A 21,859-nucleotide genomic window follows, 5' to 3' on the forward strand; every position below is an offset into this window, starting at 1 on the left:
TTGGCCTGTTCCCCTTCTACATTTGCGAGGTACTTCCAAACATTCACTTACTTGGCCCGCTACATTTCATAAAAGGCTAGTTCCAGAGAACTTAACCTGCCCAGCTTTGCATGTCCACTGTGCAAGTCTTCCAGCTTGCATTGTTCTTGTAGCTGACACATATTATTTTTGGGCTGAATTAAGAAAATAAGTCAGCAGTGGTCGGTGTAAAAACATGTTTCCTCACTCTTTTCTCTACTGAGAGAAGGAAACACAGCTATCTCTATAATTTAGGCAAGTTTAAGAACAACAAAGATGCCTTAAAGGCATAGATTTTTGTACACATGATTTTAATGTTGCCACCTGGTGGGTATTGCAGTCATTGCACCACAGTGGACCAGAGACATAGCTAATGGGGGAAAAAAAGCCTGCTGACGCAAATCAAGTTTCCTGTCATAAATAAACTCCGGGATTAGTGCTAAAAGTGCTTGGAGCAACTTTTCCTCCTGTGATATTCCACCTCTTACACCAGGCTGAGCTGCTTAGGTTCTAATCTTCAGACTGTGGCAACTTCTTTAATAATAAATCAGTGTACCTGTTGAAAGTACACAGGCAGGCCAGCTGTTTCAACATGCAGGTTACTGTGAAATGTCCACTGCGCTTCTTTGTGTGTGTGTGTGTGGATGGGCCACAGGATATGTTATTGTCTTAGGGGCAGAAGTTCTTCCTGTTTATCATTGGGCTGCTTCCTTCCTTCCACACATTTTCCAAGTATTAGAAGACTAGGAGGAATCAGTCAAACCCTCTGCTTTGTGTCCTCTCCTTGTTTCCGTCTTTCGTCCTGTTTCTCCTTCCTGACCAGGAAGCACTCCGAGGAAGTAGAGCAGAAGAGATTGCTGCCCATGGTCTGGTTCAAATATAGCTATCAGTAATTGTCAGCCTTCTAACCAATTGCTCTTGAAGTCATACAATGAAAGCAAAAATAATGTCAAATCCAGGATGCAACACCAGAATAAACCCCGAGCAACCAGTCTTTCAAAGTAAACGTGTGTAATTTTACTGTATGCAAAAGTAATCATGTTGTTAGACAGTGGGACTCACTCACAAGCAATGCGTTTTGATTCATCAGTATATTCTTACCTGAAATTAAATTCGATGTAGAGAAGAAAAAATATTAACTGGAAATTTGTTGGCCAAAGCCTCAACTTGTTCAGACAGTCCTTGTACAGATCACAGGTAGCGTGTGCAAGGTAGGAAAAAGATGACCATTGCATACCTTTGATGAATTGATGTTGATTTTGTGTATGTTCTTAATTTATGAGCAAGGTATGAGGAAGGTAATAACATTGTTAGCCACATCTTGGTGAATGAGGCCCTTGTGAGTACTGTCTATTGGACACATAGACCCCAAATGTTATTATTTGTACCTGCACCCAGCCTTACTGTATAAATATTATATTCCTAAAATTGCATTAATATGTTCATATTTTTGTTCATATGTGGATGCATGATGCATGTCTATGGATGTGCATCTCTGTGTTAATAAGTACCCTCTGACACAGCTGAAGCGCATTTTGTTTTGCTTTATACTTTCCATCATATCTGTCCCTAAATTCAAAGTAAGTTTTTCTCTCCTTGGCCCAGCTGCTAAGAGTCCCTGTTCTCCAACGGAGAGGAGAGTGAGCCGTAGCACCCAGTCCTATAGCTCCTTCACCATCACACCCTTCACCACCAGCAAGGAGAATCTCCCTGTACTCAACACACGCATCATCTGCCCAGGTAAACACACATAAACAGGCACCAAACTCATCACATTGGATCAACAAGGGCACAATCAGTCAGGCATTGCAGTTCAGTATTGTGTGACACAGACGATGTGTGTTTGTGTGTATGTGCAGGTTTGCGAGCAGGTCTGGCTGCCTCTATTGCTGGCAGCTCTATCATTAGCAAGATGCTGCTGGCTAACATCGACCCTTTCGGGGCCACATCATTCATCGACCCTGACCTGGACTCTCTGTAAGAGCCATGTCTTTTTCTAATGCCTTCTTCCATCTTTGTCACTGTGATGTTGTTTGTTGGTCACATTCTACACTGTTGCTTTGTCTTTCTCTCACTTCATGTATTTGTGTGCAATCTAACTACCTTTTTTGTGTGTGCGTTTGTGTTGATTGCTTGTTCATCCAGAGAGGGCTATATGGAGAAGTGTGTTATGAACAACTACTTTGGCATTGGCTTGGATGCAAAGATCTCGCTGGAGTTTAACAACAAGCGAGAGGAGCATCCAGAGAAATGCAGGTGAGTCTCATTTCCAATGAACACAGCATATTTGTGTGGGTTTTTTTATAATTTCATTTTATTTGCTTTGTTTATACATAAACAAGCACATGAACTTTTGAACAGTCCTAAGCTGGCAGCGTTGGAGCAAATCTGCCTCTTTTGATAACTGAAGTTACTTACCAGTCAAGTATTCTCATTTTTTCAGTCTGTATGTGAGTTTTTCTATTTTCAGGACCTCGTCAAACACAATCACCAACTGTCTAGAACTGAGTGTTGCAGTCCTTAGCCAGTTTTAAGTTATCTTTTTTTGTGTGTGCTGCTAACAGGATAACCTTAAACAGGTGTTGGTCCTTGAATAAAGACAAGTAAATATGTCACCAAGAGCTGCCAAGATGACATCCCAGAAGGTTTTATTTTCCCACGTGTCTAAAAAAAAAATTGTGAAAATGTGATCACTTAATCTTCTGCAAGGCTGTTGTACATTTATTTGTTTGCTTGTAATTTGGGGCATTACAAAATACAGAGTCTGACTTTTCCAGGCACATTCCCTCCATTTCAGTGATTGTGTTGCAGGTGATGTGTTGTCCACGTATTTGTGTGTTTTAAAGTTGAAGTGACACAACAGTCTTTTTCCTGCACACCGCCTCTGCACCTTCCCCACACAGGAGTCGTACCAAGAATATGATGTGGTACGGTGTTCTGGGCACTAAGGAGCTGCTGCAAAGAACCTACAAGAACCTGGAGCAGAAGGTCCAGCTGGAGGTGAGACATGGAGAAAATCAGGCATTTAAGGCTTTGGATTAAAAAAGAAACGAGAAAATTTTTAATTGAAAACACTGCATGTTACACACTCGCATTTCACCAGCGCTTAAATCTTTATAATCACTTAAATTACGCATGACAGAATAAGGAACACGTGACAAAAATTAGAGTTCACCTCTCCTTTTACTCACAAAGATTTTTATTATATTTAAAGTTAATAAAAAAAGTTTTAATATTAAAAAAAATTCTATTGTTTGTTATTATGTAAAAACATTTAGAGAATAACTGTCCTTAATAATATGCCCTTAAAAAAATTCCATGATTATGTGTATATTTGAACGAACTCCAGGTTTCTTAGGCAGTGACGATGTTGGTCTGGTAAGAGTAAAAACCACCCTGTTCTGTGAGATTGCTTATTTACACAGCCAGAAAACTGATAACGTGTAATAAAAAAAACACCAGTTTTTTTGTGTCAGTTTTTCAATGAAATAGTTCTGAAAGCTCAGTAAAGGCAGAAGCAAAAATGTGGTTAAATGTTTATAGAACCAGCAAACAGCCTTAATTTAGACACAGAGTATATGTGGCTGTAGCTCAGGTGGTAGAGCGGGTCATCTATTGATTGGAAGGTTCGTGGTTCGATCCCTGGCTTCCCCAGTCTGCATGCCAAACATCCTTGGGCAAGATACTAACCCCAAATTGCTCTCCGATGCATCCATTGGAGTGTGAATGTTACTTAGTAAGCACTTAGAAAAATGTGCTTGGGTGAATGTACAAGTTGTGTACAGCGCTTTGAGTGCTCAGAAAGAGTAGAAAAGCGCTATATAAGAACCAGTCCTTTTTTTTTTTTTTTTTTTTCACCATGTTCTCTTTTCTTTTGCTTTACTGGTCCAACTTAACTTTGTTATTTGGGTCTTTCCCAGTGTGATGGACAGTACATCCCACTGCCCAGCCTTCAAGGCATAGCAGTGTTGAACATTCCTAGCTACGCAGGCGGAACCAACTTCTGGGGCGGCACCAAGGAGGATGATGTAAGTACATTTACTGTTCTCAAGCTGTTCACTGTAATAAAACTGCTCTCTGTGTGATGTTCCATCCTACTTGGCATGGCCCTGGTAGGAAACTCAGATCATCTTTGAGGGATGAAAACAGGTGTGTTTTCCGCTCTGCTTGGAGCTTTTTTCTTTTTGTCTTCTTTTTCTTTTTGTCTTCTTTTTGTCTTCTCTGATATTACCTAAAGAATGACAGTGTGGACGCCTGTTTGACATGACCCCAATAGCCTGGATGTGCAGGGGGAAGGATGGCTAGAGAGACGTCTCTGCTTGTATGTTTAAGGCTCAGAGCACACTGGCTGAGGGATTAGAGTGTCAGTTTGCACACACTGCAGAGGGCTCACTCAGGGGTGTGTGTGGGGGGGCACACACACACACACACACACACACACACACACACACACATATATACAGCAATGTGCATGGGGTGTTATGTAACTGTTTTTGCTGGAGAGGAGGAAGCAGAAACAGAGACAGTATATACACGACTGCACAAACACAGGCACAGATTATCATCAGAGTTTTGCCTTTGTTTGGAATAAATCATTCATTTTGACACGTGGGAGTAAATATAGTTTTTTATACATATACATATATATGGAGAGAGAGAGAGAGAGAAGATAATATACATCTTAGTAATTGTAAAAGCTAATGATAAAATGACCGATCCTGCTAACACACAGATCAGTGCCCTCCCACTGGCTGTGTCCATCTAGTGGCTGGTGCCCCACAAGACAACTGAGAGGGTCACCTGATCGCTTTTCAGCAGTTTCTAAGTTTTTGTTTGTTTGTTTGTTTGTTTGTTTGTTTGTTTTAGAAGTACAAATATGTGTAAAAGAAAATTCAGGAATAAATTTGACAATTTTTCTTTTTTTTTAATTTATTTATTAATTTTTTTACAACATACACATATGATCTACTCCTCAAAATCTTGGGGTCCCTTGGAAATTAAGTCTATTATTTTATGTTATATATAAGTGATGGATCAAAAATGTTGTCAAAACAATTAGATTTCTACGTTAGATCTACAGAGGCCTGTTTCAGCACCCCTCACTGCTGTGTCGCATTATGTTACCTTATATCCTACTAATGATCATTAGGCTTGGGATCTCTTTGTCTAGTTATGTTAGCACTGCTGACAGCAGTCATGTTCACTTAATCAGTCTGTCTAGTTGAGTTTCTGAAACTCGTCAGAGGTTTCTATTTTAAGGAATAAAGTTATTTTGTTATTTTAAGAAGTTGTGCGTGTATTATTCTCTTCACAAGTCCGCACAATCTCTCACTGTAATAAAAAAAAAGTCTGACGCTGAATTCATGTTCAAGTCTGCAAGCTAGAACATGAATTCATTGTCAGTGAGTTTCAGAAAAGAAGCCTCTTTCTTTGGCCCTTTTCAAACCTACACAGACGCTTAACCGACTAAATGAATTACTTCTTTCATCAGCATAACAGTTGTCAGCAGTGCTAACATGATTGAAAATACTTTTATAATAATCTTTCAGCCTATAAATTGAATGTGCAGCTAACACGGTGTTCCACAGGAGCATGGGTGTGATAGTGTCTGAAAATGGGCCCCTATGGCAGTATGCTGCCTTTTGCACATGGCTCTGTGGACCTCCTTTACAGGTTGGGTTGCTTCATTTTGTAAACACTGTGAATAGATTTAGAGGTTTCATAGGGCAATTTTGGAAATCTACTTCATTTTCTCATTTTAAGGAAACGGTAAAATACAACTAAATCTATATTTCAACAATCCAGCTCAATGTTGGGATGGCTGGTGTGTTTGTGGAGCGTCAACTTGGAGCAACTAAATTACTACGATAACTAAAACAAGAAACTGAACACGTACATGCAAAACATGAAGATGAACATGAAAAAAACCTGAGCAATCGAAAGAAAACGCTGACCTGATATTACCTGACATGGAAACAACAGACAACCCAACAAAGAACAGAAGAAGTCAGAGGACTTAAATACACAGAAGGGTGATGAGAGAAGTGGAAACACCTGGGAAAACACAGCTGACACAAATGAACCTGACGCCACAGGGAACACAAGACACATAATAGAATGTAGACAAGACAACACAGTCAAAGCGTGTTGCTGGGTCTGAAATACACCGGGATGTCAATGTATTTCAGACCCAGCAACACGCTCAGACAGAAACTGGTTCACCCGAAAGACAAAACGCCAAAACACAGACTTAACAATGTGGTATATGCTGTACAGTGCAGTGAGGAATGCTCAGACCTCTACATTGGAGAGACCAAACAGCCACTTCACAAGCGCATGGCACAACACAGAAGAGCCACCTCCACAGAACAAGACTCAGCAGTCCATCTGCATCTTAAGGATAAAGGACACTCTTTCGAGGATGCCAATGTTCACATTTTGCACAGAGAGGACAGATGGTTTGAAAGAGGAGTGAAAGAAGCCATCTATGTCCACTGTGAGCGACCATCTTTGAACAGAGGCGGGGGTTTACGACACCAACTCTCTGCCATCTATAATCCAGTTTTGAGATCCCTTCCCAGACGCCTTAATGCCCACTCACATCCTGGGCCATCTGACCTCAGGAATTCGCATGATAAGGTGGGGCCAAGTTTCACAATGAACACACCCGAAACCCTGGCTGATTGGGACCCACACCCAGTTTCACACCTTGGCTCAGGCGATTAGAGGATCATCAGGGGGTCCTTTTGTCCCTCTGTGGGGGGAAACTCCCACTAGGTTTATATCTGGGACTCTCCACCATTTGACCTTAGAACTGAAGAAGCTTCTCGGATGAGAGGTGAAACGTCTTCAAGCAACTTAAAGAAGTCCAGACGCTTTTCTTTGCAAGCTCCTTTGACTACGATGACCTGGATGACTGAGAACCTTCACAGACACAAGACAACACAAGCTTGACAACGTAAGCACACAGACATTTACACATGACAGAGGACAGGAAAAGACTCATAAATCAGGAGACATAGAAGAACCATAAACTAGACTGGAACTCAACTAAACCATCCATCCATCCATTTTCTTCCGCTTATCCGGGGCCAGGTCGTGGGGTCAGCAGCCCAAGCAGAGAAGCCCAGACCTCCCTCTCCCCAGCCACCTCCTCCAGCTTATCCAGGGGAACACCAAGGCGTTCCCAGGCCAGCCAAGAGATATAAACTCTCCAGCGTGTCCTGGGTCTGCCCCGGGGCATCCTCCCAGTGGGACATGCCCGGAAAACCTTGCCCAGGAGGCATCCTTGTCGGATGCACGAACCACCTCAACTGGCTCCTTTCGATGTGGAGGAGCAGCGGCTCTACTCTGAGCCCCTCCCGAATGTTGTCTGGGGGCTTTTGCCCCCTGGTCGGGTCTCCCATGGCAAATTGGTCCTGGGTGAGGGACCAGACAAAGAGCGATTCAGAAAACCCCTATGAAAAGACCATCTAGGGAACAGTTTACCCTGCCTGGGATAGGGTTACCGGGGCCCCGCCCTGGAGCCAGGCCCAGCGAGGGTGCCCAAGTGCGAGCGTCTGGCGGCCGGGTCTTAGTCCATGGGGCCCGGCCAGGCACAGCCCGAAAAAGGGACATGGGCCCATCTTCCTGCAGGCCCACCACCCGCAGGTGGCACCGTAGGGGTCGGGTGCAATGTGAGCCGGGCGGAGGTCCTGGTGGATTGATCCCCGGCTACCAAGACTGGCAATTGGGACATGGAATGTTAACTAAACCCTAACTAATAATAATACCAGACCTGAACATTATCTCATTAGTAATCAAAAATACAAAATAACTCAACTACACCCTAAACTAAGAAAAACGCACAAATCTAACATAGGAAATCAACAGTACTAAATAAACTCGAGATGCTGGGTCACAGACAAACTGACCAGGCCCCTGATACTGGGTCTTTAACTGTCCCTTATTTTAAAACCACATCCTCGATGTAGCTCATAAACCTCCTCAGGTTGGCTGAGTCTGTAGTTTGTTTTAAAGGGCTGCTGAAAACAAATTTTTGAATATGTTAGCTTTTCTTTTATTTATGTTTATGTGGAATATTTACATAAATTTGAAATAGCGGCAACTGTATCCTTTTAGGATCCTTCCAGCTACATTACATTGACATAGATTTCATTATTGCCAAAATGTTTTTATGCAGATATTCTGTGCTCCATCTTTCGATGACAAGATCCTGGAAGTGGTTGCTGTTTTTGGGAGCATGCAAATGGCTGTGTCCAGAGTCATCAAATTGCAACACCACCGCATAGCACAGGTGAGCAGATGCGTTAAAACCGTATGAAGTACAAATTGTGTCTCTGTGTCTGTACACTGTGTGATTCTAATCCAAGCGTCTTCCTCAATCAGTGTCGAACTGTGAAGATTACAATCCTGGGTGATGAGGGGGTTCCCATTCAGGTAGATGGTGAGGCCTGGATCCAACCGCCTGGAGTCATCAAGATCCAGCACAAGAACAGAGCACAGATGCTCACCAGAGACCGGGTGAGGAAGGGTGCTGCTGTTGCTGAGTGAAAAGCAATTTGTGTAGATATATATATATCAGGGGTCGGCAAGCCACAGTTGGCACGCGAAGGGTTAACTGATGGCACGACCATAGCTGGACTGGCCATCGGGCATACCAGGCATTTGCTTGGTGGGCCGATGTTTTTTTTTTTGTAACGGTATAAACAATGAAAGGTGTTGGATTGGCCAGATGCTGGTCGGTGTGTAAAAATAACTCAGTTGTTTGGTGGTGGCTATAGTGGAGCTTCCACAGATTCAGTAAAATTAACAAGTGGTGGAGGCCAGCAGGTGGATGAGGGAGAGGGGAGGCAGGAGGAGGAGAGACCCGAGGCGGCCGCCGGTTCAAGTGTCAGGTGAACTGAACTTCAGGTAAGAAGTTATGACCTGCAGTCTATCTGGGTCAGATATAAACCAAGTTTAGGTGGAGTTTATTTTCATTGTGGTGACTTTTTACCATCAGTTACAATAACTATGCATGACGGAGTTTCTATACAGCTGGGTGGGTGCTATGATGTTACTGATAGTGAACTTTATTTTATTCATAAGGTTAGTTAGTAGAGTTGCCAACCGTCCCGTACAAACGGAATCGTCCCGCATTCAGAGAAATTATTACGTGTTTCGTGTTGAGCTGAGAAGGGACGCAGTTTGTCTAGGATGGAAAAAGACACAAAGGTGGATTTATTCTGTCGTTACGCTGCACAGCTGCCTCTTCTTCTCTCATCCTCCCTCTCCTGTTGCTACTTTAATCATGAAACTGATCAATGATCAGCTGATCGGCTTTTCTCTCGTGTTTGTTTATCGCCCACTTTGCGCCAGAAAGAGGAAACCAGCCGAGGTTGCGCTAAATAGCAGCACGTTTAAGCTTGATCAGCTGTTGTTAGAATTTATTTAATATTTATTTCTAGTATCAGCTGAGGTTTGCTGGAGCCACAGCTGTAAAGCTGCTGGTCATGATGTCTGTTTAGATATGTGGTGAGAGGGAAACATGAAGATGAAACCAGGAGATGTCCTTACTGAATCATCAGAGCTGAACAGGTGATGGAGAAACAGGTTTACCTTTTAGGTGACATGAATGAGTTGAAGGGACGTTATGAACTGTTTCTGAGAGACAAATAACACCAGAAAGAGAAACCATAAGAAACACTTTCTTATTCTCATTTAAAATGTCTGGCTGTTATTAAATAATTATCTGAAGCTTACAACCAAAGTTTTTATCTGACATAAAATGTATAGAAATCATACATATACCAACAAGACTGTACATCACTGTCACAACAGTGTTTGTTTTCATTCAAAGGCTTTATGGCTTTAATACCTGGTGGGCCGGTCTCTAGTCAAAATGCCCGGGCTGTTTTTTTGTCCCAGTCCAGCCCTGGGCATGACACACAGTGAATTAATCTGAGAAGGTGCATCAAAAAATAAATGGCCGCAGCAGCGGTGCACATCGTAAATCAGCTCGCAGCCTGGTTCTGCCGGAGGATTCTTCCTGTTAGAAGAGGGTTTTTCCTTCCCACTGTCACCAAAGTGCTGCTCATCGGGGGGTTTTCTCTGTATCTATGAAGCGCCTTGAGGCGACTTTTGTTGTGATTTGGCACTATATAAATAAAATTGAATTGAATTGAATTAATTGGCTAAAAATAACTTAGCCTACTGGTGAGAGGGACGTTGTTAGCTTTCCACATTCCGACACTTCAAAAGCTTCAGGAGCTGTCCGCTCAGCACAGCATCAGCACCACGGAGATACATGGATACACAATGCACTTTTGGGCCTTTCAGGTGTATGGACCAATGTTTTATTTTCTGATCAAACCAGAAAGCTTTAATGAGCAGCTAGATTTGTCTCGCATTAACTGGCTGAGTTAATGCCAGTTAATGCAACATCGAAGCAGCTGGAATCCACAGCTGTGCATTTTCACCTGCTGGACATCACTACCTGACAAGTTTAACTGTCTTCAGAACATTGCAGAGGCCTTATTGACAGTATTTGGCTCTACATATCTGTGTGAGCAGATTTTCTCTCACATGAGTGTCCTCAGGTAGCCGTCTGAATGCTGGACACTCTGAGACCTGTGTCTCTGAGTGGGAGACCAGAGATCACATTAACATGTGTGTCTCTGTATTAACAGACATGCCATATTGGCTTAGTTTATTTTTCCTTATCATTGTTGTAAGGAGACCATAAATAGCGTTTGCATTTTCTGTTGTACAGTTCATTTGCTGTTATGGATAAAAAGTGTCTTTTTTTGTTTCAAAATAGCTGATAACTATTCGCTGATAGCTGCCAACATCTGCAAACAAATATGATTCTATAAAGTGGTTCTATATATTGTGTAACTGTTCATATAGAGCGTTATTAAATTTATTGCTAATGCAATCATATGACACACTGACTTCTGAGGAAATTTTAAATGGCACTCGCCATCAGAAAGGTTGCCTACCCCTGATATATATATATATGTATATACTTATCTGTGTTTTCTTCAAAATTACCCCGCAGGCTTTTGAGAACACACTGAAGTCATGGGAGGACAAGCTCAAGTATGATAAGCCTCCTTTGCGACCTCACCTCTACCCTCAGCAGTCTGTGGATCTAGCCACAGAGGAGGAGGCAGGCCTGGTGCAGATGTGTGCCCGGGCTGCAGAAGAGCTCATTACAAGGTAAACTTGAATTTATGTGAATATCAGGTATCAGTCGCCGTGTGGACAGGCTTCCCAGACTTTGTTACCTTGAGCTAAGCTCACTGACTGCGCTCTGTCTAATCACAGGATATGTGAGGCTGCAAAGACGAACGGGCTCTTAGAGCAGGAACTGGCTCACGCTGTTAATGCTGCATCACACGCCATCAACAAAACACACCCGAAGTTCCCCGAGGTGAGCTGGGTTTAGCCTGATTTTTGAGACATTGACATTGTCTTGAGAAAGTCTTTTACAACTCACTGTTCCATCCTTAAAACTGCCGTTTAAAATAATTAATTCTTGTAAAATAAAAATGACTTTTTCTTGCCATTAGAGGTCACTGAAGTCAAAGCTTACATTTAAGATGTACCACTTATTGTTTTAAGGAGACTAATGAGCACTGTTCCAGGTGCAATTTCTTGCTCTTGAGATATTTGAATCTTTAAAAGCTAGGCACTGTGTTTCAGACAAATCTTTTAAAATGTGGTATTTTCTGCCATATTTCAAAATGACAAAGTCAAGTACTTGAGTACTTGAGTCCAGTTTACAGCATCCACAGTTTTAGTTGAACTGCTGCTAAAAGTTAAGCTAAGTTTATTTCTTCATTGGCCATTAATATAATAATAAAAGTGCCCTTTAAGTAATTACTATATGTGGCAATGTGTGAATTTCCTCCATTGTTAATTGATGTTTTAAGGGTTATTTAACTTGTTCTGATTCTGATTATAAGCACTTACTTTATATTATATTAAACCCCTGAAGAGAGGCTAAGCTACTAAAATAGCATCTAGAACTGTGTGAAATATGTGCACTCTGCTTCTGTTTTTCATGGTGTGTAACATTGAATTCTTTTTACAGAGCCTTACTCGGAACACAGCCATTGAGGTGGCCAGCACTATGAAGGCACTCCACAATGAGACCGAGTCTCTTCTGTTGGGCCGAGTCTCTCTGGTGAGTTATCATGGCTGAAATAGATTGTTTCAATCCTACTTTCTTTTTATATGTTTATGAAACAAAGACTTGAAGGCAGTGTACTTTAAAACTAGATTATTTCTAATGGTGAAAGAATCTTGGTGGAGGGGATCACAGACAGAAGTCTTGTTATGGAAAACAGCCCCTGGCTCACTTGCTCTGTGCCCTTCGTAAATACTTTCCTGATCAGTTTATAATTTAAGTCACCAGTTTCTGGTCTTGCTGAATACAACATGATGTTGTTTTTGTAAGTCATGGTGTCCACTGCAGCCAAGAAAGTCAAGTGGGCTATGCTTTAAGGCAGACCTGTTTTGTGATGAATTAGTCACTGGTCCTCTTAGGGTGCTGTGTAAAATATATACCTAGATCCATCTCTCGCTCATCTGGCATAGGGGGAATGCAAGAATGCTTACTCTGAGACTTCATAACAGGATTTTGCCATTTGCTGCTACATCCATCTTGTATTTACAGTCTGTGGTTTTATTATAACTTGGGGTCCTGATGTTAAGGTTGCATTATGGTGTGTTAAATTCACCTTGTTCTCTGTCATCCTTACAGCAACTGGACCCACCAGAGGAGGAGCAGCTGTCCAGCGCTCTGCAGAGCGTGGAGCTGGAACTTGGGAAACTGGGAGAAATCCCCTGGCTTTACCACATCCTGCAGCCCAATGATGAGGAGGTAAGCAGCCTCAGTAAATATGCGTTTGCATGCACATGCTCCATTGTGTGTGGTATCTTTGTAAAATAGAAGACATTAGGTACATTGTGTACTCCTGCAACTCAAAGCTAAAAGTGAACACTATGGAGTTATCTGCAATAACAGTGCCTTCAAATATGGTCACATTGTCACTGAAAGTACAAATATGAGCTTCAAATTTAACACACAAATCATTGTGCTGTTCTTGTCCATCCCTAGTATTCTGACAGGGAAAAATATTTGGAAAACAAAAACTCAGAACAACAAAAGCTAATTGGAGGCTGTCACTAAGTAACTTTCCCACCAGGACTGAAAGATAATAATAGTTTGTTATCGGTTTAAGCATAGTGTGCATACATATTAATACTTGTGGCTTAGATGACTGACTGATCAGTTACTGACCAGCTAAATCCAAAGTGTTCACACAGCTGTCTTGCAGCTGTCCTGTATGTCTTCAGTGTAGCATGGCTTCAGGTAACAGGAGAGTCGAGTAGCTAAATAAAAGGCTATAGGTTGACTGTGCTTATGTACCAGGATCACTCTCTGGGTTACGGCAAGAGGAACAGTCGCAGCAGCATGTTTCGCATAGTGCCCAAGTTCAAGAAGGAGAAGGCCACCAAGAAGACAAGCCCTCAATCAGGTAGGGCTGTGTCCACTTTTCCTCAGTACTGAGCAAACTGGAAAAACTCAGGATAAGGAATCAGTAAGTCCCTCCCATCTGCCTTGGGAGGGACTTACTTACCAGCTGCCTTATTTGTATTTACACTGTATAATTGTTTCCACCTCTTATTAAAAAGGATGATAACAATAAAATCATAGTAATTTTTGACTTGTTAATCATAACTTGAAGTTAGTTGAATTGAAAGGGTACAGATGTTATTTCACTTGCTAATGGCAAGCAAGATGTTTAGCGGGAAGTGGTACCATACTTTATTCTTCAGTAATGTAAAGCTGACCACTGCTCCATCACACACACAAGAACAGCTTGTTTCTGCCCAGAGTCATCACGGTTACCTTTCATGATGGTTATCTTGCCCCTCACTCCTGTTGTTTTTGAAGCCCATGCATAAATGTTGTACTCCATTGTCGTCCCCTAGTAGAAACACAAAGAATGTGTTTGAATGTGTTTGAGGTGTTAACATCCCACACCCTGACCATCAACTTGCATACTCCCCTCTTTTCATGCTCTTATCCAGCTGTCAGTATGTTTTCAGAAGGTACAAAGTCGGGAGAAGAACAAGTCTGTGCACCAAGGACACATGTGCAGAGATGGAAGAGTTCATATGAACACAAAAAAGAAAAACTGAGTAGAAAAGGCAATATAGGATTTGTAGATGAGGAGACAGTGAGATTACAATGTTGCTGTGTACAAATAAGTATACTGAGAAGCCCTTCCTTCTATCTGGGGCATTTTCCTGGGTAGTTGAGCTGTATTTCCTGCAGATTGCACAGGCTTCCGCCTCCCTTTACCTCCTACTTTTCTCTGTGTGCGCTGATATTGGTCAATGATGTGCATGCTCCCAGCCTGCCGTGAACGCCATTGGTCACTGCCTTGTTCTGACCAACCTTTGGCCTCTGTCCCACTCCTTCCTCATCTACCAGCTGCCGTCATTGTTCTTTCTCCTCCCTTCTTCTCTCTCTTCCCTTCCTCCCCTCCATCTCTCTCTTCAATGATTTACCACAATCTGTGTCCATTGGTGAGGTTGTGTGTGTGTGTTTGAAGACACATTCACAGAGTATATGTGGTTAAAAGAAGTGAGAGTGTGACAGTTTGTGGAATGTGGCAGTGCGTTTGCATACCTGTGAGGCACTCTGAGCCTCTCTCTGCTCTGCTCTGTGTGTGCATTTTTGTGCGTGTGTGTGCGTGTGCACACATGTGTGTGTGCGTGTACAGTGGAAAGATGGGGCACAGAGGAGGTGGGCATCTGGCTGGAACAGCTGAGTCTGGGGGAGTACAGAGACACCTTCATCCGACACGACATCCGAGGCTCAGAGCTGCTGCACCTGGAGAGGAGGGACCTGAAGGTACTCTCTCACTCACACACACATATACACACGCACACACACACACACACACTGGTACCCACTTGTTGTCACATCTCAGTGAATCTGTGTGAACCCCCTCCTCCAATCCAAAATCAACTCTTTCTCTCTGTACCCTCTTGGTGTGCTGCGTTTCTTTCGCTCTGTTAGATGTCTCCCTGTTTTTGCCACCTCTCGTGCTGCGCTGCATCGCTCTGCTTGGCTTTTACCGTCTGATCGTGGCTTGTTGAAAAAGACTTGCTGTAACCCACTAACACTGTGTACCTGCTGAAAAGGGGGGGAAGCCTTCAGGTCAAGGAGGGGCTCGGTGTGGATAGACCAAACTGAGTTAGGCTTAGGGCAAAAGTGAGAAAAAAACGAATGCATATAGTGGCAGTCTTGAAAAAACTGTGTTGCAACATGAACGTGGAGCGAACAAAGGGAGCAGAAACATAGCCTTTCTAGGAACTGTTCGAAAGCTTGTGCAGTGTCTACTGTCTTCAGTCGTATGCATATAAACACTTGTCAAACAAAACAGCTTGCAGTTTCAGATTATACTGTCAACGTGTATATCAGAACATGAGGACTAGAGCATTCTACTTTAAAACAATCTGTCAAAAAAAGTCAAAAGCACATTCTTTACTGTGTAACGTAAGTTAGAACATGACTGTGGTTTTTGATGCTATTTTCATAATACACTGTAGTGAAGTGTATAAGGCAACTCGTAATAATAATAATAATGTTGATCTGGGTTGTGTAATATCCACTGAACCTCCAGGTAACGATCTTAAAATAGAAGGACACTGGAAGCCAAGCACAGGTGCACAAGAAGACAAACTTGAAGTTATTATGAACCACATTTAAATCAAGTATGGACTTTTTTTCCCTCAATCTTCTCAGTTGCACAGTTAATGCTTCGTGGGGGTTTTTGTGCTCAGATGAAAACTGATGATGAGGGTGTTTTTATCCTAGAGACCACTCCCATAAAAATACAAATGTTTCATCATAGGGTAAAGGTTATCACTCAGAATAATTTTGATTTGACATTTCAGTGACTCTTTTCTCTACACAGAGAGGTGGACATAAACCAATAGCATCAAAATACCCCCCACACCATATCAGGTCAAGGTTTAAGGTTATTTTCCTTTGATTTCTCGACCATCTCTTTACACACGTTAAGCTGAAACACTGGTAAGCAACAACTATGTATCTTTAGATATCCTATAATAATTGGCTGATATTTGCACTGATAATATATCTGTGATAAGCTGGTATTGCCAAGTAAAATCAATCTACCTGTTTGATTTGTTAAAAATATCAGTACAAGAAAATTGAATACCATTGTTTATGCAAACACACACAAGATACCCAGGTTCACATTTGTATGGCAATATACTTGTGTTCGTTCTATATCTGTGCCCCTCATTTCATTGTCTTACAATTTATCACTCAGTCATACTGTGGCTAGCTGTCTATGTTGCTTGGTAGTTTATATTTGAATGGATAAAAGTACAGATTCACTGACTGATATATATTGTTTATTGATATACATTGATTGTTTTGAGTCATTTAAAGGCCAACCGACTCTGATTCCTTTGTCGTACATACATATTTGCTAGTTGTTTGAGCCTCCAAGTCTGAGGCCATGGAAGAGGATGGAGTGCTGACTCTGGGTCAGGGAGGAGTCACCGCCCCACAGTTTAAGCATCTCAGGTTCTTGTTCACAAGTGAGGGGAGAGTGGAGCTGGAGACTGATAGATGTATTGGTGCCACGTCTGCAGTAATGCAACGCTGTACCAGTTTGTTGTGGTGAAGAGAGAGCTGAGCGTATAAGCAAAACTGTCAGTTTGCTTGTTGATTGTCTTCCCCAGCTTCCCCTATGGCCATGTGCTCTGGGTAGTGACAAGGCTTTTCTGGGAAGAGGCCCTAGGGACAGACCCTAGACAGCTGTCCCCCCTCCCATTCTGCCTCCCGTTTGAGCTGGAGGAGTTGTTATGGTTTGTTATGGTTAGAAAACATAACAAATTGCCGATGCTTGTTGCATCTAATAAGATCAGAAAAGACAAGGTTACATTTTGGTTTACTAATTTGAAGCCTTGGGTTTTTTTCCAGGTCTTTTAAAATTACTCATAACATATTTGTAGCTAATTTTGTAGCTAATAAGCTAACAATAGTACTAGTAAGCTAGCTTTGGGAGCATACTGAAACTAATGTGATTATGATATTTATTTGGATTTTAGGTTTTCACTAGTTGACTTCAGGCTTTAAATGAACATACTTACCGGGGTATTTGAACAGTCAAACATGAACTGAACATCTGAGGGTTGGATCTTTATGAAAATCTGAAGACACTGGAGGCAACTTCTTTATTAAAAGCTATCCACCTTTTTTTTATTTGGTTACTCTATATCGTATCATTACAGACAATATTAATGCCATATGATGTATTGAAGCTGTTGTGCTTAGTGATAGATACTGGCAATTGAGAGCTCATTTTCTCAGAGACTTTTCTAAAATCAGTTTTCCTCTCCCTTCAACAAGAGGGATTTAAGTCTGTATTATACAGTCTATGGCTTTTAGCTGCCAAAGCAATAGATCATTTTCACAGAAGGTGCTGACCAAAACCAGAGCAAAAAATATGGCAAGTTAACCATCGAACCATTTTCACAGTCTTAGTTTGGTACATTAGTATCTATTCATTAACACATTGCTCATGATGTCAGTGGAAATTTATATTCAGTTTACATTTTTCTGCAAATGATAACTATATATATCATAATTTATCTCAAATGTGACATGAATGGCAGCCCACCTTATAGCTTTTAGTAGCTTCTAAAGAAAATTTGATTAAAGATATATTTCTGTGGACATGATTTGCCTAAATATTCCTAAGATATATTTGTTAGATCACTATGAAATGTTTTAATTATTAATATTTTATAGTTTTGACACTATTAATACTGATTTCTCCCACTATAGATTATGAAGCAACCTGGTGTGTAGCCTTTAAACGTTTGATTTCTAGTGCTGTTCATACCAGACTGTTTATATCACCCACTCGACATTTATTTATGATGGTGTGAAACAGACCTCTCTCAGCGTGTTTTTAATTCCTGTCTTTGTTGGCCCTCAGGATCTGGGGATATCGAAAGTGGGTCATATGAAGAGAATTCTCCAGGGAACTAAAGACCTGGCCAAGGCCTCCATGATTGACCTCTAACCCAGGAGCAAACGCTACCAGAAAGGGGAAACGTGCATTCCTCCTGACTTAGTGGAAGTGTTTGGGAGCACCATAGGCAGTGGCGGAAGAGATATGTATTGAAGGAGAGATGGATATTTGATCCCTCTGCTGAGAAAGTCTGTGTGATGTCGTGATCAAGATACATGTGCGTGTGTTTGTTTGTTCTTTGGTGCCAAAATGACAATCGAGAACGCTGATGGAAGTCACACACACAAAAAAGCCATTTCTTATTTAATAACCATTCATAGCACATAATCAGGTATGCAACTAACCTTACTGTTGACAGCTTGTTGTCTGAGTTGTGATAACAAACTAGTAGCAAAACTAAGACTTCCATAGGTGTGGGGTTCTGCTTCAGTTGAGTCTGTGTAAAAAATGTATTTGCTGGCTCTCTGCCTCACATTACAGAGCTGCACATGCAGAACAGAATAATCTGGACCATGCAGGTGGTTGTCTGGAAGCTTTGTTTGAAAACAGTGGGATACTGTTGCATGCTATGCTTGCTCAACCTTAGATGTGTTTAATTGCATGATTAGTGTCTTGATTTTTTTTGTGTGTATGCGTGTGTGTGTGGGTGTGTGTGTCTGTGTGTGTGTGTGTGCAAAATGACACTTGAACAAGTTTTACATAACTTAAGTATTATAATGCCATTTGTTACTACTGAAAACATCATTTTTGGTCTAAATCCAACTTTTTATTCTAGCTTTAAATTATTTTGTTTGCATGATAATGACATGTTTAAAAGGTTTCTGTCAAGTGCCATATTTTGAGTCATTTCGTGTAAGACGTGCTTTAATGGTAGACATCGTAAGAAATCTTTAAACAAGTTATCGATGAGTTATGATTATATGAAATTAATAAGTTGACACGTTCTCTGTGGATGTGAAAAATCTGTACCAAAGTGAATGTCGAAGAAATCATCAGACAGTTTTGTCTTTATTTAATAAGCCAGTAGGTTTTAAGTCTTAATTTCATTTTAGGCGGGAAAAAGCTGTATTAGTCAGGAAGAGAGTAAAACTGTTGGTCAGACGCCAACCACCTATACTATAGGGTTGTAGAGATTTTTTAAAGGAATTCTTAAACAGGCACTTTCTACTTCTTGCTTCATGCAAGTGCAAATCCTCATATCATTGCATAGAGTTAACAGTTCACCTCAACTTTTTACCTTTTGGCAACTTAATACAGTATTTAACACTATTGAGGAGTTAGATATGAGTTTTGAATAGAGCAGTTGATCTGCAGTCTGCTTAACATTGTTCAAGTGCAGCTTTTTCAGTTTTTTTCTCCTTCAAATTCCAAGTGAGACTTTGCTAGAATGCTACTTCTAATTGTTAGTTTCATTTAAGACTGGTGGCATTACAGGGTATATTTCTATATGTGATGCTAAGTTTGTATATAATTATGCACTGTATATACAGTAAACCAGTGTATGCAAACAATGTTTGTAAGTGTAATCTGATGCATTTGTAGACATGGCATGCATTGTCGACAGCCCACACATTCGATTGTGTACATTACACCATACCAGTTGTTGTTGATTTTGTTCTAATCTCTTGTACATGATGATGCTGTTGTATTCTAATGATGGTGCAATATTTTAATCTCTTGTTTTGATACAGTCTCTGAAACTTTCCAAACATGATGTTCCTCGGTGGGTAAAAAAAAACACCACAGAAAAACCTTGTAAACGTTCTTTTGTACTCTTCCTCGAGGTTTGAGGATTTTCAAAGTTAGACCCAGAGACAGACAGACAGCTTTTTACTCCAGATTTCTTCCAGGGGTTCAGTAGTTTATAGTTTTGCTCCTTTGTGCTTCCAAGATGATACACTAAAGTAGGACTGTGCCAGCGAATGGGAGAGATTAGGCAGGCATGACTGTTGTGTTCACTTCATGTATCCTGTTGTAACGTGTGCATTCAAGTGTGTGTACTACAACAGTGGCATATTGTACAGTTGTATACTTTTCATTGCCAGCTAATTTTACAGTATAATTGAAAATTTTGCCACACCCATAGACTAATATGCCACCCTAGCAGAATGTGAACGAAACTTTGGAATTGTGTGTTCCCTCCACCAGGGGGCAATCTATCACATCTCACACCTCTACACGCCTGGATTACACCATTAAACTGCATTATCTTCCAGCTCCTTATGCTGACAATCAGGTGCTCATTGGCATAAATAAAGTTACAGTCCAATTTGAGTTTTTATCATTCAGTGTTCATAAAACTACAAATTTGTCAGACCTTCCCATCTTTTTAGTCTCATATGCCTTTTATCCATTAAATAGATGAGACTAATGACAGTTAGCCTTTTGTAAACCAGAACCCTTTGTTATAGAAGCCTTTCTGTTAGTATGTGCTTTATACAGTGCTAGGGTGCTCTACGCTGCTTCTTTGCTGCAGCGCTCTTGAAGTTTGGCCTCACATCCATGTACTCTCATCACGCCAGTCACCAAACGCAAGTTGTGAATGATGCTGTTGCAGTTCATGAGCTGTGTCTGTCTGCATTAATGGCGTCTGCATGTCCAGGGTGTCTGCCAGGTTCTGTTAATCTGAAGCATTTTGGCCCCAGGCTCCAGCTTGACCTTGCCATATACAGTGGAAGTTGCCACCTTTCTCCCTTGCTGTGTTTTCCAGTGGTCTGTAAATAATGCTGCAAACTGCCTGGTTTTCAAAAACCAATGAAACCCATGCAAGGATCTCTAAAAGATGGATTTAACACTTGGTGTGGTTATCGAAGCGTTGGGAGAAAAGTGAGTTTCATTTGTTTACATTATGTTTACAATGGCACAGTTTTACTTTTTAAGGAGATATATGTAGGTATAGACAATATTTGCATATTTATTGCCTAAGGTTAAATGATATGATGTGTATTGTGTTTTCACATTTGGAATATAATGTTACAGTTGTCACCTGTATTACTATCTGGATGATTTTGGTAAAGTAGTTGATCATTTTTATGACTACTAAGTGACTGTTTTCTGTGCCTTTTTATGGTTAGAATGCATGGTTAACTATTTATTACAATTTGGAGTCACTGAGATGTGTATTTTTGTATTCTGAATAAATAAATGGTTCAGCTTTTGTTGTACATTTTTAAGGTGCCTTGAAACAGGCTACCTATTCATATCTCTCTTCTTCAATAAAATCGGATACATATGCAATCTGACAGGCTCTTCTTTTTTCATTAACACTTTAAACAAAAGGATTGTGTCTTATAATTTCAAAATATGTCGAGAAAATGGAAAACGTTAGTGCCATTCTATCTCCTTTAATGCAACACAGCCCTTTTTAAATGGGGTGGCACGAAGGTGGTGACCAGAAAATGTATATCAGCCATTAATTTTTCTTAGACAAGAACAACAAAACATACTCAAATTTCCTAAATAAACTGGCTGGTTTGTTTACTCTTTTATGCTCTCTCTGCTTTGATCAGCTTGTTTGTTGTTTTTGTGGCATTCCAAACAGGTGTTTTGCCAATGGGAACGTTTCAAAGTGCCCTCTGGTGGGCAAACTATGCATTGTTAACACTCATAACTTTTTAATTTTTCAAATGTATTTTGCGACTGTTGTACATGGCACCAGATACACTGGTACATGTCTGCTGATAATACTATTCAGCTTAAATCAGTCAAGTTCTCAACAATAGAAGAAAAAAGTGACTGAAGTTTTGAGTCCAGTCTGAAAC

The 21,859-nt window shown here is 41.0% G+C and overlaps 1 protein-coding gene across 6 annotated transcripts in view; it reads left to right on the forward strand.

The window, feature by feature from the left end:
- dgkh (diacylglycerol kinase, eta) overlaps window positions 1-21,335 on the forward strand; it is a 79,065-nt gene extending 57,730 nt beyond the window's left edge. For 2 of the 6 annotated variants that reach the window (XM_026145818.2, XM_026145821.2), the window contains exons 17-30: window positions 1,624-1,758; window positions 1,878-1,995; window positions 2,164-2,274; window positions 2,922-3,018; window positions 3,939-4,046; window positions 8,201-8,314; window positions 8,407-8,541; window positions 11,060-11,220; window positions 11,329-11,434; window positions 12,098-12,190; window positions 12,770-12,889; window positions 13,442-13,547; window positions 14,802-14,932; window positions 18,063-21,335. In XM_026145818.2, coding sequence (XP_026001603.2) covers window positions 1,624-1,758; window positions 1,878-1,995; window positions 2,164-2,274; window positions 2,922-3,018; window positions 3,939-4,046; window positions 8,201-8,314; window positions 8,407-8,541; window positions 11,060-11,220; window positions 11,329-11,434; window positions 12,098-12,190; window positions 12,770-12,889; window positions 13,442-13,547; window positions 14,802-14,932; window positions 18,063-18,149 — 1,622 coding nt within the window. In that variant the 3' untranslated portion in view covers window positions 18,150-21,335. Of the gene's footprint in view, window positions 1-1,623; window positions 1,759-1,877; window positions 1,996-2,163; window positions 2,275-2,921; window positions 3,019-3,938; window positions 4,047-8,200; window positions 8,315-8,406; window positions 8,542-11,059; window positions 11,221-11,328; window positions 11,435-12,097; window positions 12,191-12,769; window positions 12,890-13,419; window positions 13,548-14,801; window positions 14,933-18,062 lie in introns of all 6 variants that reach the window. The other 4 variants (XM_080291096.1, XR_013902493.1, XM_080291097.1 and 1 more) reach the window with 4 other exon arrangements.
- Window positions 21,336-21,859: the final 524 nt, after the last annotated feature.

This window comes from Astatotilapia calliptera, chromosome 16, assembly GCF_964374335.1.
Source record: "Astatotilapia calliptera chromosome 16, fAstCal68.1, whole genome shotgun sequence".
Taxonomy (NCBI): domain Eukaryota; kingdom Metazoa; phylum Chordata; class Actinopteri; order Cichliformes; family Cichlidae; genus Astatotilapia; species Astatotilapia calliptera.